The sequence below is a fragment of the Bos indicus genome, chromosome 3, assembly GCF_029378745.1.
Source record: "Bos indicus isolate NIAB-ARS_2022 breed Sahiwal x Tharparkar chromosome 3, NIAB-ARS_B.indTharparkar_mat_pri_1.0, whole genome shotgun sequence".
In the NCBI taxonomy this organism is placed as follows: domain Eukaryota; kingdom Metazoa; phylum Chordata; class Mammalia; order Artiodactyla; family Bovidae; genus Bos; species Bos indicus.
The window spans coordinates 51,775,150-51,798,252 of record NC_091762.1 but is presented as its reverse complement, the minus strand read 5'-3'; the positions used below and the strand labels follow the sequence as shown (position 1 = coordinate 51,798,252).

Genomic DNA, 23,103 nt, shown 5'->3' with positions numbered 1-23,103 from the left:
TCTAACTGAATCCTGGCTGTCTCCTGCAGGCTGTCACTATTAGCACCTATTTTTTCACTAACAGTTTTCTTCCCTTTGTAGTGTTCAGTTCAGTTCAGTTCGGTTCAGTCGCTCAGTCGTGTCTGCCTCTTTGCGACCCCATGAATCGCAGCACACCAGGCCTCCCTGTCCATCACCAACTCCCGGAGTTCACTCAAACTCATATCCATCAAGTCGGTGATGCCATCCAGCCATCTCATCCTCTGTCATCCCCTTTTCCTGCTGCCTCCAATCCCTCCCAGCATCAGAGTCTTTACCAATGAGTCAGCTCTTCACACGAGGTGGCCCAAGTACTGGAGTTTCAGCTTTAGCATCATTCCTTCCAAAGAACACCCAGGGCTGATCTCCTTTAGAATGGACTGGTTGGATCTCCTTGCAGCCCAAGGGACTCTCAAGAGTCTTCTCCAACACCCCAGTTCAAAAGCATCAATTCTTTGGTGCTCAGCTTTCTTCACAGTCCAACTCTTACATCCATACATGACTACTAGAAAAACCATAGCCTTGACTAGATGGACCTTTGTTGGCAAAGTAATGTCTCTGCTTTTGAATATGCTATCTAGGTTGGTCATAACTTTCCTCCCAGGGAGTAAGCATCTTTTAATTTCATGGCTGCAATCACCATCTGCAATGATTTTGGAGCCCCCAAAAATAAAGTCTGCCACTGTTTCCACTGTTTCCCCATCTATTTCCCATGAAGTGATGGGACCAGATGCCATGATTTTAGTTTTCTGAATGTTGAGCTTTAAGCAAACTTTTTCACTCTCTTCTTTCACTTTCATCAAGAGGCTTTTTAGTTCCTCTTCACTTTCTGCCATAAGGGTGGTGTCATCTGCATATCTGAGGTTATTGATATTTCTCCCTGCAATCTTGATACCAGCTCGTGCTTCTTCCAGCCCAGCGTTTCTCATGATGTATTCTGCATATAAGTTAAATAAGCAGGATGACAATATACAACCTTGATGTACTCCTTTTCCTATTTGGAACCAGTCTGTTGTTCCATGTCCAGTTCTAACTTGCTTCCTGACCGCATATAGGTTTCTCAGGAGGCAGGTCAGGTGGTCTGGTATTCCCATCTCTTTCAAAATTTTCCACAGTTTGTTGTGATCCACACAGTCAAAGGCTTTGGCATAGTCAATAAAGCAGAAATAGATGTTTTTCTGGAACTCTCATGCTTTTTCCATGATCCAGTGGATGTTGGCAATTTGATGTCTGGTTCCTCTGCCTTTTCTAAAACGAGCTTGAACATCTGGCTACTTGCAGACTATTCTTTCCTTCCCTAAATACCCCAGGTTTTAAGTTTTTCATGATCATCCGACAATACTACCCACAGTCATTTACCATCCCTGGTTCACTCCTCCTTATTCCCCGGAGGTCTTAGTCTCTGTTTCACTGTCACTCTCTTAGTTGACAACTTCTCAGTCCTTTGACTTCTCTGCTAATGATCTTGATTCTCATCAACTTTAGCCACTCTCTTGTCATTGCCAACAACTGTAACTCTTCTTAGTCTCAATTTCAAGTGTCCTTTCTCACTGCTTGCTCTTATTTTTTCTTACTTTGGATAGGCCGTGACTCCAGCAATCATTAGACCTCACTAGGACCCGCAGTCCTTTAATCCTAGTGCCTTTTCATAGTATTTCTCCTCTCTCTCTCTCACTTACCCAGAGTCTATAGTATATTATTATTAATAATCGCTCCCTTGCATATACTGTCAACTCCGTTGCTCCATTCTTTGTTGAATTACTTGGCAAAACTCTAGTCTTTATTAATCTTACTGCCTGCTCTGCAGCCATGAAATTGGTTAGAGAAAGGCATAAACCTCCAAGAAAAAGGCACAAATCACTACAGATCCTATAGTCACTAAAAAGATAAAAGGGGATACTACAAATAACTTTATATTCATAAATTTGAAGAAATGGACCAATTCCTCAAAAAATATAACCATCAAAGCTCAATATTAAATCATCTAAATAGTCCTACACCATTAAAATTTTTTTAATTCATAATTTATAGCTTCTGAAAAAAATCACCAAGCCCATATGATTTCACTGAAAAATTATACCAAACATTTAAAGGATTAGTAACAATGTAAAAGAGACTCTTACAGGAAGAAAATCTATTTCAGAAAATGTCTCTTCCATAAATTGGCCTATTCTGTAATTTTTGTCAATAGGACAAATTCTATCAACAAGAATACTTCCCAACTAATGAGGCCACTATTACCCTGACAGTAAAATCAAAGACAGTAGCAAAAATAAGTAAAAGCTGCAAACTGTTATCTCTAATCTCCAGCAAAACACTAGCAAACCAAATCCCATAATGTATGAAAAGAATTATCAACCCCAAAACCCAAGTCATACAAATTGGAAATGAATAAAACTCTTGTTTTTGGTGTGGTTTTTTTCCCTAAATTTCTTTAGCTTTAATTTTCCAAAATATTAAATAATGGAAGCAGGAATCATTCATAATTCCAATTTTATTTTATTTTATTTTTTTTTACGAAGGCGCAGTGGCCTCGGACCGAGGGCAGCGGGGCAAGGCTGGGGCAGGCGGGGGCGGCGCGCCAGCAGGGCCGTTCGGCTGGGGCCGAGCCGGGCCCACGGTCCATAATTCCAATTTTAAAGACAATGGCTGCAGTATTTCACCATACACTATTTTGGGGGGTAACTATAATGTTAAACAGTTTCTAAATAAATTTAGCTTTCAGTAATAGCTGATGAATTTTTGCATGTGACTTTCTACACAAAAAAAAATCCCAAGAAATGTTAAACCATAGTTAATAAGTGATTTAAGCAGGGTCACAGGATACAAAGTCAACATACAAAAATGTGATCTCTATATGCTAATGAGAATGTGAAAACTTAAAAAACAGAATATCTAGGTATACACTTAAGAAAACATACAGGAACTGTATGCTGTAAAGTACAAAATGCTTATGGAACAAATCAAAGGAGAAAGACCTAACTAAATAAATGAAGTGACAACAGAGTAAAATGTCAGTTCTCAAAAGCACACCCTATCAAAAACCCAGCAGTTTTTCATAGACAAGTTTATGCTAAAATGTATATGGAATGGGAAGAGGACTAAAATAATAAATATTGACCCCAAAAAAGAATGACATGAAGAGTCATTCTGTGTGATGTTAAGAGTTCCTGTAAAGCTATAGTAATCAAGAAACCAGAGATCAGTGGACTAGAATAAAGAACCTAGATGTTGACCATAAAAATATGCACAATTGAATTTTGACAGAGGTGCAATTCAGTGGAGGGTAAAGGAGGGATAGCCTTTACAACAAATGGTGCTCAGACAACTAGATATCCATAGGCAAAAAAAAAAAAAAAGAAAACCCAGAACAATCTCAACCTAAATCTCACATATTATGCAAAAATTAACTCAAAATGCATCTTGGACTTAAATGTAAAATAAACCATAAAACTTAAAGGAAAAAAAATCTTAAGCCTCTATGGTTAGAAAGATTTTCTTTTAGACTTCATACCAAAAGCAGGATCCATAAATGAGAGATTGATAAATTGGATCTCTTCAAATTAAAACTTTTGTCCTATGAAAAGATAAGCTACAGATTAGGAATAAGAATTTGCAAACCACTTATCTGACAAAAATACATACAGTAAAGAACTCTCAAAACAACTAAAAATTTTAACTAGAAAGTGGACCAAAAGACATAAAATTTACTTAAAGAGAATATACATATGGCATACACACATGAAAGCATGTTCACAATCACTGGCCATCGGTGACATATAAACCACAATGGGATACCACCATACACCTATCAGAAAGGTTAAAAAAGAAAAATAGTGGCAAGAATGCTGGCAAGAATGGAGAAAAACTGGGTCACTCATACGTTGCTCATGGAAATATAATGGTACAGCCGATGTAGAAACCAGTTTGCAGTTTCTTACAAACAAAACATGCAAAGCCATATGACCCAGCAATTGTACTGGGCATTTATTTAAGATAAATGGTAACTTACATTCACACAAAAACCTGTACATAAATGTTCACAGTAACTTTTTTTGTAATAGTGAAAAACTGGAAACCACCCAGATGTCATTTAATAGGTAAATGTTTAAACAAGTAGTATATACATACGGTAGAATACTACTCAGCAGCATAAAAAAAAAAGAATTATTGATATATACAATAACTTGAATTTATAAGGAATTATTATCCTGAGCAGGAAAAACAATCCCCTAAGGTCATATACTGTGTGATTTCATTTATATAACACTTTTGAAATGATAAAATTTTGGTGATGGGAGGACAGATTAGTGGTCAACAAAGATTAGGGACAGGTATAGGTATGGTTAATTACAGAGCAATGTGAGTTGTCCTTGGGGTAATGGAGTTTAACTTTGGTGGTATGTACACAAAGCTACATACTACATGTATGATACAATTAAAAGTGAAAAATACACTGGATAAAGTATATGCAAGTTCTATTATTTCTTTTATGACTGGATATAACTTTATGTCATTTAAAATGTCAGTGTAAAAAAGGGAATACTCAAAACTTAAAAAAATAATACTAAACACTGTGGTAATCATTTCAAAATATATACAAATACCAAGTCATTATGTTGTACACTTAAAACTAATATGATGTTATATGTCAGTCAGTCAGTCAGTTCAGTCGCTCAATCGTGTGCGACTCTTTGCAACCCCATGAATTGCAGCACGCCAGGCCTCCCTGTCCATCACCAATTCCCGGAGTTTACCCAAACTCATGTGCATCAAGTCAGTGATGCCATCCAGCCATCTCATCCTCTGTCATCCCCTTCTCCTCCTGCCCCCAATCCCTCCCAGTATCAGAGTCTTTTCCAATGAGTCAACTCTTCGCATGAGGTGGCCCAAGTATTGGAGTTTCAGCTTCAGCATCAGTCCTTCCAATGAACACCCAGGACTAATCTCCTTTAGGATGAACTGGTTGGATCTCCTTGCAGTCCAAGGGACTCTCAAGAGTCTTCTCCAACACCACGGTTCAAAATCATCAATTCTTCGGCACTCAGCTTTCTTCAGTGCAACTCTCACATCCATACGTGACCACTGCCTTGACTAGACGGACCTTTGTTGGCAAAGTAATGTCTCTGCTTTTGAATATGCTATCTAGGTTGGTCATAACTTTCCTTCCAAGGAGTAAGCGTCTTTTAATACCACCAAATGCTATATAACCTGGCAACAACAACAATAACAGATCATCTGAAAGTTGTAACAAATTGCTAAAAGCTGAGTGTGTGCTAGCTTGAGAATATAAAACCCTTGGGAGCACAAGAAAAATCTGTAATCACTTTCAGGCTCTTCTCCACAGACCTCCTCAGTACTTACAGAAAAGATTTAGGTGGGGACAGTACAGGATGAGGGTTCTGAGTAAGCCATCCTCTTGATGCAGGCCTAGAAGAGCAGAGCAGCAGATGCAGGAAAAGCACAAAGACTGCCCAGAACCTTTTCTCCCATTTTCCCTAAAGACTAGCAAACTCTTAACAATTTTAGGGCATAAATGAAGATCCCCTGCAACTGGTGGGAAGGAAATAGAATTAAAACTTGAAATCTTGGGAGATGTGCCGGAAATCCATTGTGGGTTCGGACCATTAGAGAGATCCTGTCACTGAGGGCAGGGAAGGATCATTGAGAAGGCATCACTGATATCCAAAGACATAGTACCTGCTGACGTGGCTTAATTATAGGACAGCAGAGAATGCTCCTCACTGCCCTGCACTTCTTACCATTAGGATAAGATGCATTCAATAACAAGTAAAAGCAGTCTACTACAATCAGAGGTGCAAGAGCATAGAGTATAACACTAAGCATAAAGACTTAAAGGCAAGCATGTAGCAGCTGTTGAGAAAAAAATCACCGGCAAACCAAGATCCATCCTCATGGTACCACCAGAGACTACTGAAAATCTGGTGTGCTTAGGATAACTGTAGCAACAATAAAATTCAATTCCAGCTCAACTTCTGACTAGATTGATTTCACCTCCACAGTTAAGGCTAGCAAAAGAAAACACTGTCAGTTTCCAAGCTTAAATATATATATACTTTTTGTCTCTTGTTTTATACACAATGTCTTTCAACAAAAAATTATGAGGCATAAAAAGAAGCAAGGAAAAAAAAATCCTACTGTTAAGAGACAAAGCAATAAACAGAAACAGACTTAAAGATGACACACAGTTGACTATCAGAAAATTTTAAATGACTATGATTATTACAAGCTGTAGAGAAAAAATAAACAATGTGTGATCAGATAGGTAATTTCAATAGACAGAATTATAGGAAAAAGAAAACGAAAGTGCTAGAAAAAAAACATGGTAATAGTTACGAGGAATGACTTTGAAGGTCTCATCAACAGAATCAACACAGCCAAGGAAAGAATGAGTGAAGCTGAGTTTAGATTAAAAGAAATTACTCAAACAAAAACGCAAAGAACATAAAAAAGTGGGGCATGGTAGGACCAACACAACAGAATATCCAAAAGCTGTCAGGCAATATTAAAGTCTAACATACGTCTAACTGGAATCTCAGAGACGAGAGAGAGAATGGGAATGGAGAAATATTTGAAGGGACATCAGCTGAGAATTCTCTAAAATTAATTTGTATTAGGAAAAAAGAAAAACTAGTTTTTCCTTCTCTTTAGTAGGGAAAAACCCTCAGCTCTTCCTGCTGTGTGTCTAATCACCAAATGTGTGTGGGATTACCTACAAATGAACAATTCTCTGTGACATCATCTAGGTGTCCTACAATTTAACTCAATTCTAAATGTATTGGTATCTACCTGGAGATAGTATCAGATCCCATAGGTTAAGGGCTCAGTCCCACAAGATTGATGCACATTTCAGATGCCAATCATAAGGAGTAGATCCCTACATTACCCACAACTTGTCTGAGGTAGGCAAATCAGAGATTGCCATGACCTTTTGCCCCCTGGATTCAGTTATTTGCTAGAGCAGCTTATAGAACTCAAGGACACATTTATGTTTACCAGTTTATTAAAGGCTATAGCAAAGGATACAAATGAAGAACCAGATGATGAGATACATAGGGCAAGGTCTGGCAGGGCCCCAAGCACAGCGGTGTCTGTCCCTATGGAATTGGAGGTGCATCACCTTCCTGAATGTAGGTATGTTCACCAACCTGGAAGTTCCCCAAACGCCTTCATCACAGAGGCATGATCAACTATTAGCTCCATTTCCAGTCTCTTTCCCCTTTGGAGGAGGGAAGTAGAGCTGAAAATTCCAAGCTTTTAATCACATTTTGATCTTTCTGGTGACCAGCCCCCACCTGGAGCCATTCTGGAGCGCACCCAGAACATCCTCATTTGAACAAAAGATCCTCCTGGGGCTCTTATGATTAGAAATTTACAAGGGTTTTAAGAGTCCTGTGTCAGATATGAGTCAGAAACCAAATATTAGACTAACACATGCTCTTAGTGCTCTTATCACTTAGAAAATTACAAGGGTTTCAGGATCTATCTGTCAGGAACCAGAGGCAAAGACCAATATATTAATATATTTTCTATTGTCTAACATATGACAGGCTCAAAAGCACAAATTCAATAAGCTCAGAGAATTTATCTTGTTTAGCTCAGAAGCTAAACAAGATAAATACAAAAAAAAAAAAAAACCCCACACTGCTGCTGCTGCTAAGTCGCTTCAGTCGTGTCCAACTCTGTGCGACCCCATAGACGGCAGCCCACCAGTATCCCCCGTCCCTGGGATTCTCCAGGCAAGAACACTGGAGTGGGTTGCCATTTCCTTCTCCAATGCATGAAAGTGAAAAGTGAAAGTGAAGTCACTCAGTCATGTCTGACTCTTAGCGACCCCATGGACTGCAGCCCACCAGGCTCCTCCATCCATGGGATTTTCCAGGCAAGAGTACTGGAGTGGGGTGCCATTGCCTTCTCCGTACCCCACACTAGATATATCATATTTAAACTGATGAAACCAAAGACCAACAGAAAATCTTGAGGCACCCAAAGGAAAAATAACACAATAGAGAGGAAGGAAGAAAAGAATACAGCAAACTTCTCATCAGAAATCATAAAAATTATGAGTGGAGTAATGTCTTTAAAGTTCTAAAACAAAACCCTGTCAACTAGAATTCTGTATCTATTGGAAATATCAAAATTGAAAGAGAAATACTTTTTCAAGCAAACAAAAAGTGAAAGAATTTATTGCCAGCAGACCTGCACTACAAGAAATGTTAAAGAAGGTTCTTCTGGTAAAAGGGATGTGATTCTAGAGGTCTCACCTGTATCTATACAATGAATGAAGAACACTGATACGGCATTTGTTGTTGTTCAGTCACTAACTCATGTCTGACTCTTTGTGACCCCATGGACTGTAGAATGCCAGGCTCCTCTGTACTCCACTACCTCCCAGAGTTTGCTCAATTTTAGTCCATTGAGTCAGTGATGCCATCTAACCATCTCTCATCCTCTGCTGCCCCCTTCTTTTCCCTTCAATGAAAGTAATTATTAAATTCATTTTTATTGTTTATAAATGCTCCAAAAGATAACTGGCTAAAGCAAAACCAGTAGCACTGACAGAAGAGAAATGGGCAAATCCACCATTACAGACAGATTTCACCATTCTTCTCTCAGCAATTGATAGAGCGTAGGCAGAAAGTCACCAAAGATCTAATGGTCCTGAACAACATTGCTAACCATCTTTAACTAATTGACATTAATGTTACACTCTCACTAAAAACAGTAGAATATATTTTTCAAATGCAGTTGGAACATTCACCAAATAAACTATATTTAGAGGAATAAAGCAAACCTTGACAAGTTTACAAGAATAGGTAGTTCATAAGCTACCACACCAGGTTTAAAGTAGAAATTAATACTAAAAAGATACCTGCAAAATATCTGGAAATTAAGCTTTTCTAAATAACACATCTTAAAAGAGAAAAATCACAAGAATAATTAGAAAGTATTTTGAATTGTATGAAAGTTAAAATGCAACACCTTAAAATGTATGGGATGCAGTGAAAGTGGCATTTAGAGGAACTTTTTACCACTCAAGTGTTTAGGTTAAAACAGAAGAAAAATCTCAAATCAGTTACTGAAGTTTCTACCTTAAGAAACTAGAAAAATCAAATCTAAAGCAGAAGAAAGAACAGGAAGAGGAGAAATCATTTACATTTAAATTTAAATGAAATCTTAAGCAAAAAAAAGAGAGAGAAATCAAGGAAACCAAAGGCTGTTTCTGTTTTTAAAAAAGACAATAAAATTGATAAGCCCTCTATCCAGACCTACCATATAAAAAAGAGAAGATGCAAATTGCAAATGTCAAGTGTGAAAGAGAATATTACAGATACACACACACAGAGATCTGCAGACATTCAAGATATAACAAGGACATATTATGAAGAACTCTATGGCCAGAGATTCAACAACTTACAAGAAATGGATAAAACTCTTAAAAAATACAAACTGTCAAAGAGGAAATAGATCGTATGAATAGTTCTATAAGTATTAAGTAAATTGAATTGTATTTTAAAACCTTTAAAAAAGAATTTAAACAATAATAACAACTCCAGGCCTACATGCTTTATTGCAGAATTCTACCAAACATTTAAGGGACAAATAATACCAATTTTATATACATTATTCCATAATATAAGAACAAATATAGATGCAAAAACTGTCAACCAAATATTAGCAAGATGATTTCAGCAATATATTAAAAATACACTATTTTATGATCAACTGGGATTTATCCTGGGAATGAAAGACTGGTCCAACATTCAAAAAATTTATAGGTAACCACATCAGTAGATTGAAAAGGAAAAACTATGATTATCTCCAGAGAAATAGAAAATCCTTTTACAAAATTCAACACGCATTGTGGGGAGAAGGAAAAAAAAAAAAAAAAACCTCTCAGAAACTAGAAATAAAAAGGAACTTCCTCGATATGAAAAACAGCATCTTAAAAAAAAAATCTTCAGGGAATTCACTGGTGGTCCAGTGGTTAGGATTCCCTGCTTTCACTGCCAAGGATACAGGTTCAATCCCTCCCTGGCCCCAGTACTAAGATCCCGAAAACTGTGCAGCATAGAAAAAAAAAAAAAACTTGAGCTAATAGTATGCTTAATAGTAAATGCCTAGTTTCCCCTTATGACTGAGAACAAAGTAAAAATTAACTATTTCTACTCAGTATTGTATTGGAGGTCCTAGTTAGTGCAATAAGTCAAGAAAAATAAAAGGCAAACATATTAGAAAGGAAGAAATAAAACTGTCTCTATTCACAAATGACATGATTTTCTATATAGAACATCCCAAAGAATTTTTCAAAAAGCTACCAGCACTAAAAAGTAAATTTAGCAAGGTCCAGGATCTGAGACAAAAAAAAAAAAAAATCATATGAGCACCTAGAATTAGTAAGTAATTGGAAATTGAAAAAATAACATTTACAATAATATATTTTTAAAAAAGAAATAGGTATAAATCTTACAAAATACATGCAGTATCTGTATGTTTAAAACTATGAGAAACTGATAAAATAAATCAAAGAAGAATCTAAATAACTGGAGAGATGTATGTTCATGGGAATCCCGGCGAGCTGCAGTCCCTGAGGTTGCAAAGAGTTGGACATGACTTAGCAACTGAACAACAATGTTCTGAATAACTCAATATTGTTAAAATATTAGTCCTCTCAAAATTGATTAACAGATTCAGTGGATTCCAATCAACAATTTTTGTTAAAATTGACAAGCTAATACTAAAATTTGTATGGAAAAGTAACTAGAATAGCCAAAACAATATTGATAAAGAAGAACAAAGTTGAAGGACTCATACCACATGAGTCGTAGACTTACTATATTACTTTACTACTTTTGACAAGTGTGTATTGGGATTTCCCTGCCAATCCAGTGGTTAAGACACCTGTCCCCCAGTGCAGGAAGCACTGACCAGGGAACTAAAACCCTGCATGGCTCATCGCACAGCCATCAAAAAGGCAAGTGTATACTGCAGAAAATATAGACATATAGATCAATGAAACAGACTAGAGGGTTCAAATATAGCCCCACATGTAAAGTGATTTTCAACAGAGGTGCAAAGGCAATTTAATAGAGGAAGAATATTCTTTCCAACAAATGATACCAAAATAATTGGATACAGACATGGGAAACATCAATGTCAACCCATACTTTGCATCTTATGCAAAAATTAACTCAAAATGGATTATAGACCTAAATACAAAACAGAAAATAAATCTTTTAGAAGGAAACACAGGTTGGGGGGCACGTGCTGACCTTAACTTAGGTAGAGATTTCTCACATGCAAGATCAAAACTACTACATATAAAAGAAAAGTGATAAATTGGATAAAATAAAAATTAAGAAATTGTGCTCTTCAGAAGTCCTTAAAAATGAAAAGACAGACTGGGAAAATATTTGCAAATCACATGATGTATGATAAAGCATTTGTATCCAAAATACATAAGGAACTTTCAAACTCAGTAAGAAAATAAGCAACCCACTTTTCTAAAAAATCGGTAAAAGATTTGGACAGCTGCTTTGTCAAAAAATAATATATTCAAGTGGCACGCAAGTATATAAACATGCCCAACATTATTATCATTGGGGAAATATGAATAAAAATCTCAATGAGATACCACATTACACAACTCTTAGAATGGCTAAAATCAGGAATTTTTTTTTTTTTTTTTAACAATATTAAGTGCTCTCAAGAATGCTGCTGCTGCTGCTAAGTCGCTTCAGTAGTGTCCGACTCTGTGCGACCCCACAGACAGCAGCCCACCAGGCTCCCCTGTCCCTGGGATTCTCCAGGCAAGAACACTGGAGTGGGTTGCCATATCCTTCTTCAACGCATGAAAGTGAAAAGTGAAAGCGAAGTCGTTCAGTTGTGTCCGACTCTTCGCGACCCCATGGACTGCAGTCCATCAGGCTCTTCCGTCTATGGGATTTTCCAGGCAAGAGTACTGGAGTGGGGTGCCATTGCCTTCTCCGGCTCTCAAGAATAGGACCTAACAATAACTCTCACACATTGCTAGTGTGAATTAAACTCGCAGCCACTTTGGAAACCAGTTTGATAGTTTCCTATAAAGTTAAATGCATACCTACCTGACCCAGCAATCCCGCTTCAAAGTGTTAACCCAAGTGAAATGAAAACTTACATCTTCCCACCAAAAACTTTACATCAATGACTTTATTCATAACCACCAAAAACTGGGAAAAAACTCAAATATACCTCAACTGTGAACTGTTCCATAAGCAAGTATGGTACATCCATCTAACAAAAGACTAATAATAATAATAATAAAACAATATACCTAACAGTATAGTTGAGTCTCAGATACATCATGCTAAAAGAAAGAAGCCAGAAGCTAGAAGTTGAATACTACATGATGATTCTATTTACACAATCTTTTTGTAAAGGAAAAAACCAGAGGGACAGAAAAAAGACCAGGGATTGCCAGAGGCTTGACTTTATAACCAGACACCTAGCTGGTCAGATAACGACTCAGAACCTAGTTGGAAAATAGCAACACCTTCAGATGAGCTTTGGGAATGAATAAAGAAATGTCTTTCGGGTGGTATGAAAATCGTTTACTGCTCCTCCTCCCCCATGAGCCCCATAATTCAACGATCCAGAAAGAAGGCCTTAAATTGGGTGGGGCGGGGAGGGGGGGGCGCAAGAAGAGGATATGAACACTGGTCAAAATGCATGGCTCTTCCTCCCACAGTATCTAGGATGGTTTGGGAAAGTCTCACCTTCATTTCCCCCACAGTTTATCAGTTTGAAACGGGGCTTTACTCCTTGCGGAGGAAGGTCGGCTCTCCACCCTTGCCTATCCAATGCGGACCTCGCAGCGCTTGGGGTCCGCGGTGCGCCGCTCCGGGGCTGGGCGCGGCCGTCCCGAGCTCTCACCGTGAGTGTGGTAGCCCGGGGCTGTGACAACGGACCCGAGCCGGGCGCTGCAGCACGGGGACCCGCGGGGAGGCGTGCGCGGGGCAGGCGACCGCGGACCGGCTGGCGGGTCTGACGCACCGCCGCGCTCGCAGTCTCGCTCCGGCTCCAGAGTGCGCGCCGCTGCTTCCCGCGCCTCGGAAGCGTCGCGTTGCGGGCCGCGCCGCCGCCACCGCCCGATGGCGAAGCTGCGGGATTGCCTGCCCCGCCTGATGGTCACGATCCGGTCCCTGCTCTTCTGGTGCCTGATCTACTTCTACTGCGGGCTCTGCTCCTCCATCTACCTGCTCAAACTTTTGTGGAGCATCTGCAAGGGACCCTCGCAGACCTTCCGGCGGGTAGCTCGGGAACACCCGCCCGCGTGCTTGAACGACCCCTCTCTGGGTACCCACTGCTACGTGAGGATCAAGGTGAAGGCGGGCGCGGGCCCGGCGCTATCGCGAGGGAACGTGACGGCCATGAGAGCGGAGGCTGATCTTTGTATGACGCCCAGCCCAGCGTCCCCTAGTGTTCTCGGGGCTAGTAGGGCGCGCTGCAGGGACGGAGAAGACGCCCGGGGGATGCTAGAGGGGCGAGGTGCCAAGGGAGAGGGTCAGGGGGTTGTGTGTGTCGTTATGGTCCTTGCGTGTGTGTGTGAGAGAGTCTAATAATCTGGGTCCTGCTATTACTGTCCCCTACTCCTCCACCGCAACAACCTTCTCCAACTGTAAGGGGAAGCGGTCGTCTGTCACCTTTTTGCCCTTTAGAGCTCAGATAAGCTGTAGGGAATTGTTTCTGGTGGCGCCCTACTGTCTCAGGAGACGGTCCTTGCCCAAATTTTAGAGATTGGAACAGTAAATAGAATAAGTCATTGCAAATCACGAGTTTATTCAGATCAGCAGAATGGAGCATTCACAGATGACCTAAGCAACATCAAACAATAAATAAATGGTGCATGTTTGTGGAGAAGGAAGCAGCGCTATGATGCCAGAGACCAAAGGAATGGCACAAAAAGTAAATGTCAACTATTCATGCAGACTCTTTAATTGCCCATGCTTGTCCCAAGCTTTCTTACAGCCCACGATTATTCTATTTCCTGAGGCTCCAGGTGGTGAAGGGAGATGGCTTTTTGTGATGCACCCTACAAGTCTGACTCACAGGCCTTTCAAAAATAGCCTCCATGAAGGGATAGTTTTGTCACCAGGTCTGGCGTTCCTGTTAGGAGCTAGACTGCCCTGCAGCTGGAGTTCAGACCACAGAGGGGTATGTCCTTTATACCCTGCAGTTGACATGAGAATTAAATGAGTTAATATTTGTAAAAAACAAATAAGCTAAAACCAAAAATCTTATAACAGTGCCTGGTACATAGTAAAATGAAATGAAATATTTATTCAGTAAATCCAGTCAAGTTCCTACAGCCTTTCATCTTCCAAGACTCGCCACCAATAAAAGAAGTTATTGAACTTCCAGGAAGGCATTCTGCAGTAGAGGGTAGAAGTCAGAGTTGTTATGTACATCCTACCTGAGGGGGAAAATCAGTTTAAGAATCATTCGGAATTCATCACAATGACTCTCTTCTGACTTTGGCCACTTAAAGAATTTCCCTAGAGACCTAGAACCAAGGAACAGAAAGAGCGTTGTCCTGGGCAGTAGGACAAGATGGAGGTTCTAGCCACAGTCCTGCTCCCAACCATCTTAATGACCCGTAGTAACATCTTTGGACCTCAGTTTCTAACTCTGCAAAAATGATAGGGTTGAACTAGATGAGCTTTAAGATTTTTTTCACATCTGGAAACCCAATTACTTGGGTTATCTGATGTAAAACCCGGTTAGTCTCTGGGTTTTGGTTCTTGTTTTTTTTTAACCTTACTTCCTTCTGAGTTTTTGTGTTTCTTTCTTGCTCCACTTTCCTTTCTTCTTTTTACTTTGTATTTGCTATTTTTCTGTCTCATTTCTATGATTTTTGTTTCCCTTGGGCAATCTTGTCTCCCATACGCAGAGCAAAGGTTTGAGCACTCAGAGCATTCGGCTGTTAGAGATACACTGACATGACATGAGGAGCAGGCAGCCAGGGGAATGGTGCATGCAACTCTCAACTGAAAATAATGTGGGAGGGAGAGAACTAAAAATAAGGAAAGGAGGTGTGAATTATATAACTGATGGCACAGCTCTTGATGGGTAAGCTGAGAAAAGTATATGACTAGGAGGTAAATAATGGCAGGAATATAAATGCAGATCAGAATTATTTACTTGTCCTGCAGAATTTGAGTGAGACGAAGTGTGACACATCAGTAAGAAAATTATAACTGTTTCAGAAGCTCATAATATAGATAAATTGACAGCATAAGTGGAAGGTAATGTCAACAAAAGCGAATCTGTTTATTTAACCTGCTGATAAACAGTGGTTATTTTTTCTTTCTGAAAAGTAACAATACTTATTTTATCTCTTGATATTAAAAATAATGCAAGTGAAATTTTTTAATGGCATGGAAATGCTAATTGTACTTTTACAGTCAACACAAAGCGTCACTGAAACCTCATGCACTGTATTTCCTACTGCAGGATTCGGGCTTAAGATTCCATTATGTTGCTGCTGGAGAAAGAGGCAAACCACTTATGCTGCTGCTTCATGGATTTCCAGAATTCTGGTAAACTTAACAATAACTTTTTCTTTTGCACTAAAGATTTGGCTTACCATAGTGTCATTTTATTGTAGTGGTTTTTAATAGACCCCATGCTATGATCAAGTGCTGGCCTAGAGTTATTACTCCTAAGTGTTCCGCAATCACAAGAATGATATTCCTTCTGTTTTAAAGAAACATGCATATTGTTATCCTAAATTTATTTATTTTTGAGAATTAAAACAAGTATCATTTAGTGTTTCAAATTTTTGAAACAGTCAATTGCAAAACAGTTTTTAACTTTTTGTTTTATATTGTAATATAGCCAGTTAACGATGTTGTGATAGCTTCAGGTGGACAGCAAAGGGACTCAACTATACATACACATACATCCATTCTCCCCCAAACTCCTCTCCCATCCAGGCTGCCACATAACATTGAGCACAGTTCCCTGCGCTGTACAGTAGGATTTTGTTAGGTATCTATTTTAAATATAGCAGTGTGGCTCAATGTTGTGTGGCAGCCTGTATAGGAGGGGAACTTAGGGAAGAATGAATACACGTATATGTATGACTGAGTCCCTTCATTTTTCACCTGCACCTATCACAATATTGTTAAAGACTAAATTAGTATAGCAGTGTGTACAAATCGATCCCAAACTCCCTGACTATCCCTTCTCCCTATTTTTCCCCCTTGGCAATCATAAACCAGTTTTTATAGTACCTACTGATGGACATGAGTTTGAGCAAGCTCCGGGAAATAGCGATGGACAGGGAAGCCTGGCATGCTGCAGTCCATGGGGTTGCAGAGTCGGACACGACTGAGCAACTGAACTGAACTGTGGACAAAATGCAACACTGGGTGGTAAAGGAGATTCGAAAGAAACCAAAGAATTAGAGTGCCTGTTACCTGGCAGCCTTTGGTAAGACTTGGGTGAGGGGAAGGCAGGAGGAGAAGAGGGCTCATGGAAACTGAAAAAGGACTCTTTCCTATGCACATAGTAACAGGCTCAGATGAATTCAGGACAAATTAAGGATCAGAATATTTCATGTGGAGGAAAAAACCTATAGCCAAAAATACACAGTTACCTACGGGAAAATACTCTGTTCCCCTTTGAACCCCACAGAACCAAATAAGTACAGATGAAACAACACACGATGAAACTTTAAAAAAATGAATATCTTTTAAAAGATGGTACATATTAAGGTGGTAAAAAGAAAATCAGATTTTTGCTAACTTAGGGTTATGATCTTGAAATGGAAAAATGGACCAAAAAATTATATTCTCTAAACTGACTTAAATGTAGATGTGTGGTATGTTTTTAAAGTTCTAGGAAATTTCTCCTTTACTTTTGCTCTTAACACCTAGAATTCCACATTACATATTCCTCACTTCCTTTAGAATTCTAAAGATTTTGTGTCATCCGAATTCCTAATTTAAAATGCATCTAGCTCTGAAAGAATATTTAGTTAATACTTTTAGAGTAAAAGGGCCTTTATTAATAGATTGCTAGTGCACTAGGAAGTGTTAGGCATTGAAGAAGAGAATGGAGGAGGGCAAAAACCCATCTAGTTCATCATTTTTCTAGAGCAAAAAGTCTATGACATGCCAGCATGCTAAGTCGCTTCAATCGTGTCTGACTCTTTGCAACCTCATGGATGGTTGGCCACCAGGCTCCTCTGTCCATAGGATTCTCTAGGCAGGAATACTGGAGTGGGTTGCCCTGCTCTCCTCCAGGGGATCTTCCCGACCCAGAGATAGAAACTTTGTCTCTTACATCTCCTGCACTGGCAGGCAGGTTCTTTACCACTGGCACCACCTGGGAAGACCCTATGACATGACTGGCTTACAAATAAAATGTTAGTCTAAAGTATTAATCAAATCTGCATAAAGTAATATGGGCAGTGAATTCTGGCTCAGCCGCTTAGTTGCTGAGACTTCTGTTTGTGTAAGTCATACCCTAAACCGAGATCTCTATGTTGACATTTTGTCTTCCTTCCGAATTACCACTGTTACTCATTATGCAATCTAGTCAATTCCATTAATGAACTCCATTCAGGAAAAAGTCAGTTCAAATCAGAATTTAGGATAACGGTGTTTTGATTAAACCATTTCAAATCTCTCTTAGACTTTCCTTCTTCTGTTTCCAAAAGCCCTTTCTCTTGCACTTTTCCCCTATTATGCTTGCATGCTCAGTCTCTCAGTCATGTTCGACTCTTTGCAACCCTGTGGACTGTAGCCCACAAGGCTCCTCTGTCCATGGAGTTCTCCAGTCAAGAGTACTGGAGTTTGTTGTCATTTCCTCCTCCAGGGATCCTCCTAACCCAGAGATCAAATCCAAGTCTCCAGGGATTCCTACATGGGCAGGCAGACTCTTTATCCCTGAGCCACCTGGGAGGCCCTCCTTTTTTTTTTAAGAGCCAAAAAGCTTTGGCATTTTGAACCAATTTCAATTTATATTGCCCATGTAAATATCCCTTTATTAATCAAGTTTTGCCTAAATGCACATAAATTTATAATATTGTAGATCAAGTAGGTCAGATTATTTGATACAGTGAAAACAAAATAATCATAAACTGGCAATGTGTGTAAAAATGCTTTTTAAACAGAAAATCATTATACAAATATAAGGTATTATTTGCATTTATCATCATTAACTAAGAACAGCTGTTGAGAATTGGTGATGTTTAATATATACTATTAGATGTTACACAGAATAAAATTCTGGGTCTTCTTAAAATATAGAGGAAACATCAAACAATATACAGATCTATGAGTCCTTTAGCTAAATTAGTGCCAAATAAGGCGGTCACAGATGATTTTCTCCCCCCTCCATCTCCACCTCAATTTGCATTGCTTTTAAAAATATTTTGAGCTGATGCAGGCAGTTTCTGGCAATAACACCAGCTGTATGGGACACACTCGTCATTACTCAAGTGCTCAGGCAAGTAAGGGCTCTTCATGCATGCAGCTGAGCACAGAGCCTGATGACTGTGGCTTTTTCTCCATTGTAAAAGGGAAGAGTATACTCTGCATCTCAAAGAGGCTAGCCTGGTAAACGAGGAGCCCTCCTTGTGTTAAGAATAACTAAGAAAGAAGTTGCTTTTTGTGAAGTGTCCTCTGCTTGAGCTTCCCAGGTGACTCAGTGGTAAAGAATCTGCCTGCAATGCAGGAGACTCAAGTTCAGTCTCTGGGTGGGGAAGATCCCCTGCAGACAGAAATGGCAACCCACTCCAGTATTCTTGCTTGCGAAATTCCACGGACAGAGGAGCCTGGTGGGCTACAGTCCATGGGTTAGCAAAGAGTCAGACACGACTGAGCGACTAAACAACAACAGAGCAACTGGGTGGGGAAGGAGGGGAACAGTGTGCATGAAAATAGCTAGTTTTGTTTATTTATAATATTTTCAGGAGTTACTGATTTTATGTTTCATTTTTGTATCAAGGGGGTTATTTTGTTTTATTCATGTGAATGACATGCTCATCAGTGTATCACTGGGGTGATTTCTTTTTCAGTTTAGAGTTAATGTGTAAATCAAATATGCTTTATTTATGAACTCTAGGAAGATTACATTTAAAAATTATTTTGTAATTTATTAAGATAGCAGTTGCAGCCTTTAAATATCCCTAGAAATGTTTAAGATATTGTTTGGCCCCACTCATTGATACTAGAAATATTTGGATTTATTTGGAAGGCAATTTAAATTATTAATAGCATAATAATATATGCAGGTATTATGTTTACATTAAATGTAAAATGCTATAGGACTGTACACATTATTTTGAGTCAAATTTCTACCTTGACATCTCTACTTAAATGAATTCTAAACAAAGACACAGGTACTTAGGATATTAAAACAATGCACATTTTAGTAGAAATTGAATATAAATTCCCCCAAGAGGAATCTGGGAACTTTAGTTCAGAGTTGTCTCAAGGTTTGAACTTGAGTTTGAACTTGGGACAGAGTTTTACTGAACAACTGGTATCTCTAGCACTATCATAATTCAGTGCTTTCGTTTTTCCATTGTTTTACTCAGTCGACAAATCTTTATTGAGCATCTTCACATCTGCCAGGCAATTCAACGAGCTCACAGTCAAGTGGCACAGTCCAGGCACCCACAGATTAGTGTAAAGCACATGCCCAGTGCACTGAAGAGTGTGCAGACAAATGGAAGAATATGGAAGGGGCCAGCCAACCCACCTGTGAAGGAGGGAACCTGGGAAGTCTCCTAGAAGAGAAGATGCCCAGCAAGAGGAGTTCAGTGAGGGGTGAAGGACAGGGGTTGTGGGGAGGAGGGAAATGCTGAGGAGCGACGAAGTTTCAGAAAAAGGAAATTATGTAAACGAAGTCATGAAAACAAGACCCATGTTTATTCACTGCAAGCAGATAAGTGCTGCAGGGGCAGCATAGCATGGGTTCTCAGGCTAGACCACCTGGGTTTGGATCCTGGCTCTGCTATTTGCTAACTCTGTGACTTTCAGCACATCCACAAACCAATCTGTACCTTGGTTTCTTCATCTGTAAAATGGGGATAATAATAGTACTTACTTTAATACTACTATTTTGAAGATCAGCATTGCTATATGTGAAGCACTTAGAATTGTGCCTGGCATGTAATAAGACAGATATAGATGTTAGCCCTTTTTTATGATATAGCAAATGATAGAGGGTATAAGGTAGTCAAGCTGGAAGATTAGGAAGGTCAAATCTTAGAGGTTTTACCTGCCAAAATAACCTGCTTGGGCTTCATGTCGTGAGTAACTGAGAGTCAAGAAAGAGTTTGTTTTTATTACGTCACTCTGGTTTTATAGAAAATAGAGCCAAGGGGAATGAAACACACAATTAGACCAATCAATGGCTGCTGCATAAATGGATGCCCGAATGAAGGTAATGATATCAGGGATGGATAGGAAAAGTGATTAAGGAAATATTAATATTTAAGAGGTTAAATTTACTGAACTTTATTGATTGGGTATGAAGGATTATAAAGAAGAAAGAATTAGGCTTCAGTTACAAAGACATAAAAAAAAATCAATTCAAAATATTAAGTAAGGCTATGAGAAAATAGGTGCATGAGTGCTTCAGTGGCAGAATTCTCGCCAGCCACATGGGAGGCCCAGGTTCGATTCCTGGCCCATGCAGCCATGGCATCCCCTTTTAGGGCTTCTCTGGTGGCTCAGAGAGTAAAGAATCGGCTTGCAATGCAGGAGACTGGGAGTACAAACCCCTGGAGATGGTGAGGGACAGGGAAGCCTGGCGTGCCACAGTCCATGGGGTCACAAAGCATCAGGCAAGACTGGGCAACTGAACAACAACGACAACATGAAAAAATAAAATCACATGTGTTGACAGATGAGCATCTTCTAAGGAATCAAACTGCTTCTGTTGTTTATTACAACCCAGAGAGATTATCTGGGTTATTAAGAAAGACACTTTTGTTAAAGTTTTCAAATCCATGTTCATTGGCAGTGCTTTTGCAGATTTTCACAAATCATAGATATCCTAGTAATAGACCAAAGACTCTATCCATTCATAAATCCTAATATGTGTCTGACACCTTTCCTGATAATCTAGCTGTTGATGTAAAGTGGTCGATTTGTTTCTTCCTTCTCATTGTTTTGTGTATTTTTCATTGCAGTCTCCCTTCATTATTGGTTTATAATCTCAGATCACTCTGTTCTCTTTCCTATTGTGCTCCAAAAATCTTTCCAGACAATGATCTACCATTTGTCTTTGTCAGATAATTTTATACTGTGTTTCCATGAACAGATGTGCATGCAGATGCTTCTAATGCATATTTTGAGTTCTATAACACAGTGAGTCACTTTGAAAAATCCAAGTCTCTTTTTCTGTTTGTTATCCATAATGATTTTGCTTCTTAGAAGAAGGAACTCTCATGGAGCTCTGTATTTCAATTAATTCTGCAGTTTTATTATCAAGCATAAGGGGAACACCTGGTCTAGCAAGCTTCCAGGACCTGGCTGTCCCTGGGGCCATTCTAATTGATCAGTGCCTGGGCCATTTTTGTTGTTAAATGTTTTTAACCACACACTTGCTTGTCTTTATAGTTCAGGATCTTCTCAGAAGAATTTTGTTTTAGCAAGCAGAGGTTTATCTTTTTTCTTTTCTTTAAATTTCATGTATTTATTTATTTATGGCTGTGCTGTGTCTTCATTGCTACGTGTAGGCTTCCTTTAGTTGTTGTGAATGGGGGCTGCTCTCTGGTTGTGGTGTTGGGGCCTCTCATTGTGGTGGCTTCTCTAATTGTGGAACACGGGCTTAGTTGCCCCTCAGCATGTGGAATCTCCCCAGACCAAGGATTGAACCTGTATCTCTGGCACTGACAGGCAGATTCTTTTTTTTTTTAATATAAATTTACTTATTTTAATTGGAGGCTAATTACTTTACAATATTGTAGTGGTTTTGCCATACATTGACATGAATCCACCATGGGTGTACATGTGTTCCCCATCCTGAACTCCCCTCCCACCTCTCTCCCCCTCCCATCCCTCTGGGTCATCCCAGTGCACCAGCCCCAAGGACCCTGTCTCATTTACCACTGGGTCTCCAGGGATGTCTCAGAGATTTATCTTAAGTAGTTGTTTTATCGGAGAAGGCAATGGCACCCCACTCTAGTACTCTTGCCTGGAAAATCCCATGGATGGGGGAGCCTGGTAGGCTGCAGTCCATGAGGTCGCTAAGCGTCTGACACGACTGAGCAGCTTCACTTTCACTTTTCACTTTCATGCATTGGAGAAGGAAATGGCAACCCACTCCAGTGTTCTTGCCTGGAGAATCCCAGGGACGGGGGAGCCTGGTAGGCTGCCGTCTATGGGGTCGCACAGAGTCGGACACGACTGAAGCGACTTACCAGCACCAGCACCAGCAAGCTGAGTAAAATCCCCCTTCTAGGAAAATACATTTTCATCTTGCAAGTTTTTTTTTTTTTTTTCATACTGAGAGTGTTTAAGATCTACTCTTGTAGCAATGTTCAAGTCTCTGATACAGTATTTTTATCTATAATCACCATGAGATCCCAGATACTTGAGATCCCAGAACTCATTCCAGCTGGAAGTTTATACCCTTTGACCAGCATCTCCCCACTTCAAGGCGTGACAGCCTCTCAAAGACCGATCCCTAGGCAGGTCAAGTCGTGATGACCTCCTGGGACCCCCCGGACTGGAGTTTGGGTGTCCCCAAGATCTCCAGTGTTACCAATGCTGGGTAGAATTAAGAGATTTGTAACTCATTGCTAGTTTGCCCACCGTGGACAGGAATAGATAATTAAGAGGTTTGTTTTGCCCACCGTGGACGGGAATAGATATGATGTAAGTTCATCCTACCCAGAACTGTTGCAACCTGAGAGCCAGGCATCCCCGGGTCAGGGTGCAGATCCCCAGGCAGACTGAGGCGTGACAGCCTCCTAGAGATCAAATACCCGGGCAGGTCGAGGCGTGACAGCCTCCCGAGGATTGGGTCCCTGGGCAGGTCCCAAGTTTTTTGAAAGAATCA

General features: G+C 39.7%; 1 protein-coding gene and 1 long non-coding RNA gene across 2 annotated transcripts in view; one reads left to right on the top strand and one right to left on the bottom strand.

Moving 5' to 3' along the window:
- Positions 1-12,902, bottom strand: part of LOC139182197 (uncharacterized) — a 31,770-nt gene extending 18,868 nt beyond the window's left edge. The window contains exon 1 of the long non-coding RNA XR_011565806.1: positions 12,795-12,902. This is a non-coding gene — a long non-coding RNA (uncharacterized lncRNA). The remainder of the gene's footprint in view (positions 1-12,794) is intronic.
- Positions 12,903-13,153: 251 nt separating this feature from the next.
- EPHX4 (epoxide hydrolase 4) overlaps positions 13,154-23,103 on the top strand; it is a 36,975-nt gene continuing 27,025 nt past the window's right edge. The window contains exons 1-2 of the mRNA XM_019957067.2: positions 13,154-13,400; positions 15,532-15,617. Of these exons, the coding sequence (XP_019812626.2) occupies positions 13,170-13,400; positions 15,532-15,617 (317 nt within the window). The 5' untranslated portion in view covers positions 13,154-13,169. The remainder of the gene's footprint in view (positions 13,401-15,531; positions 15,618-23,103) is intronic.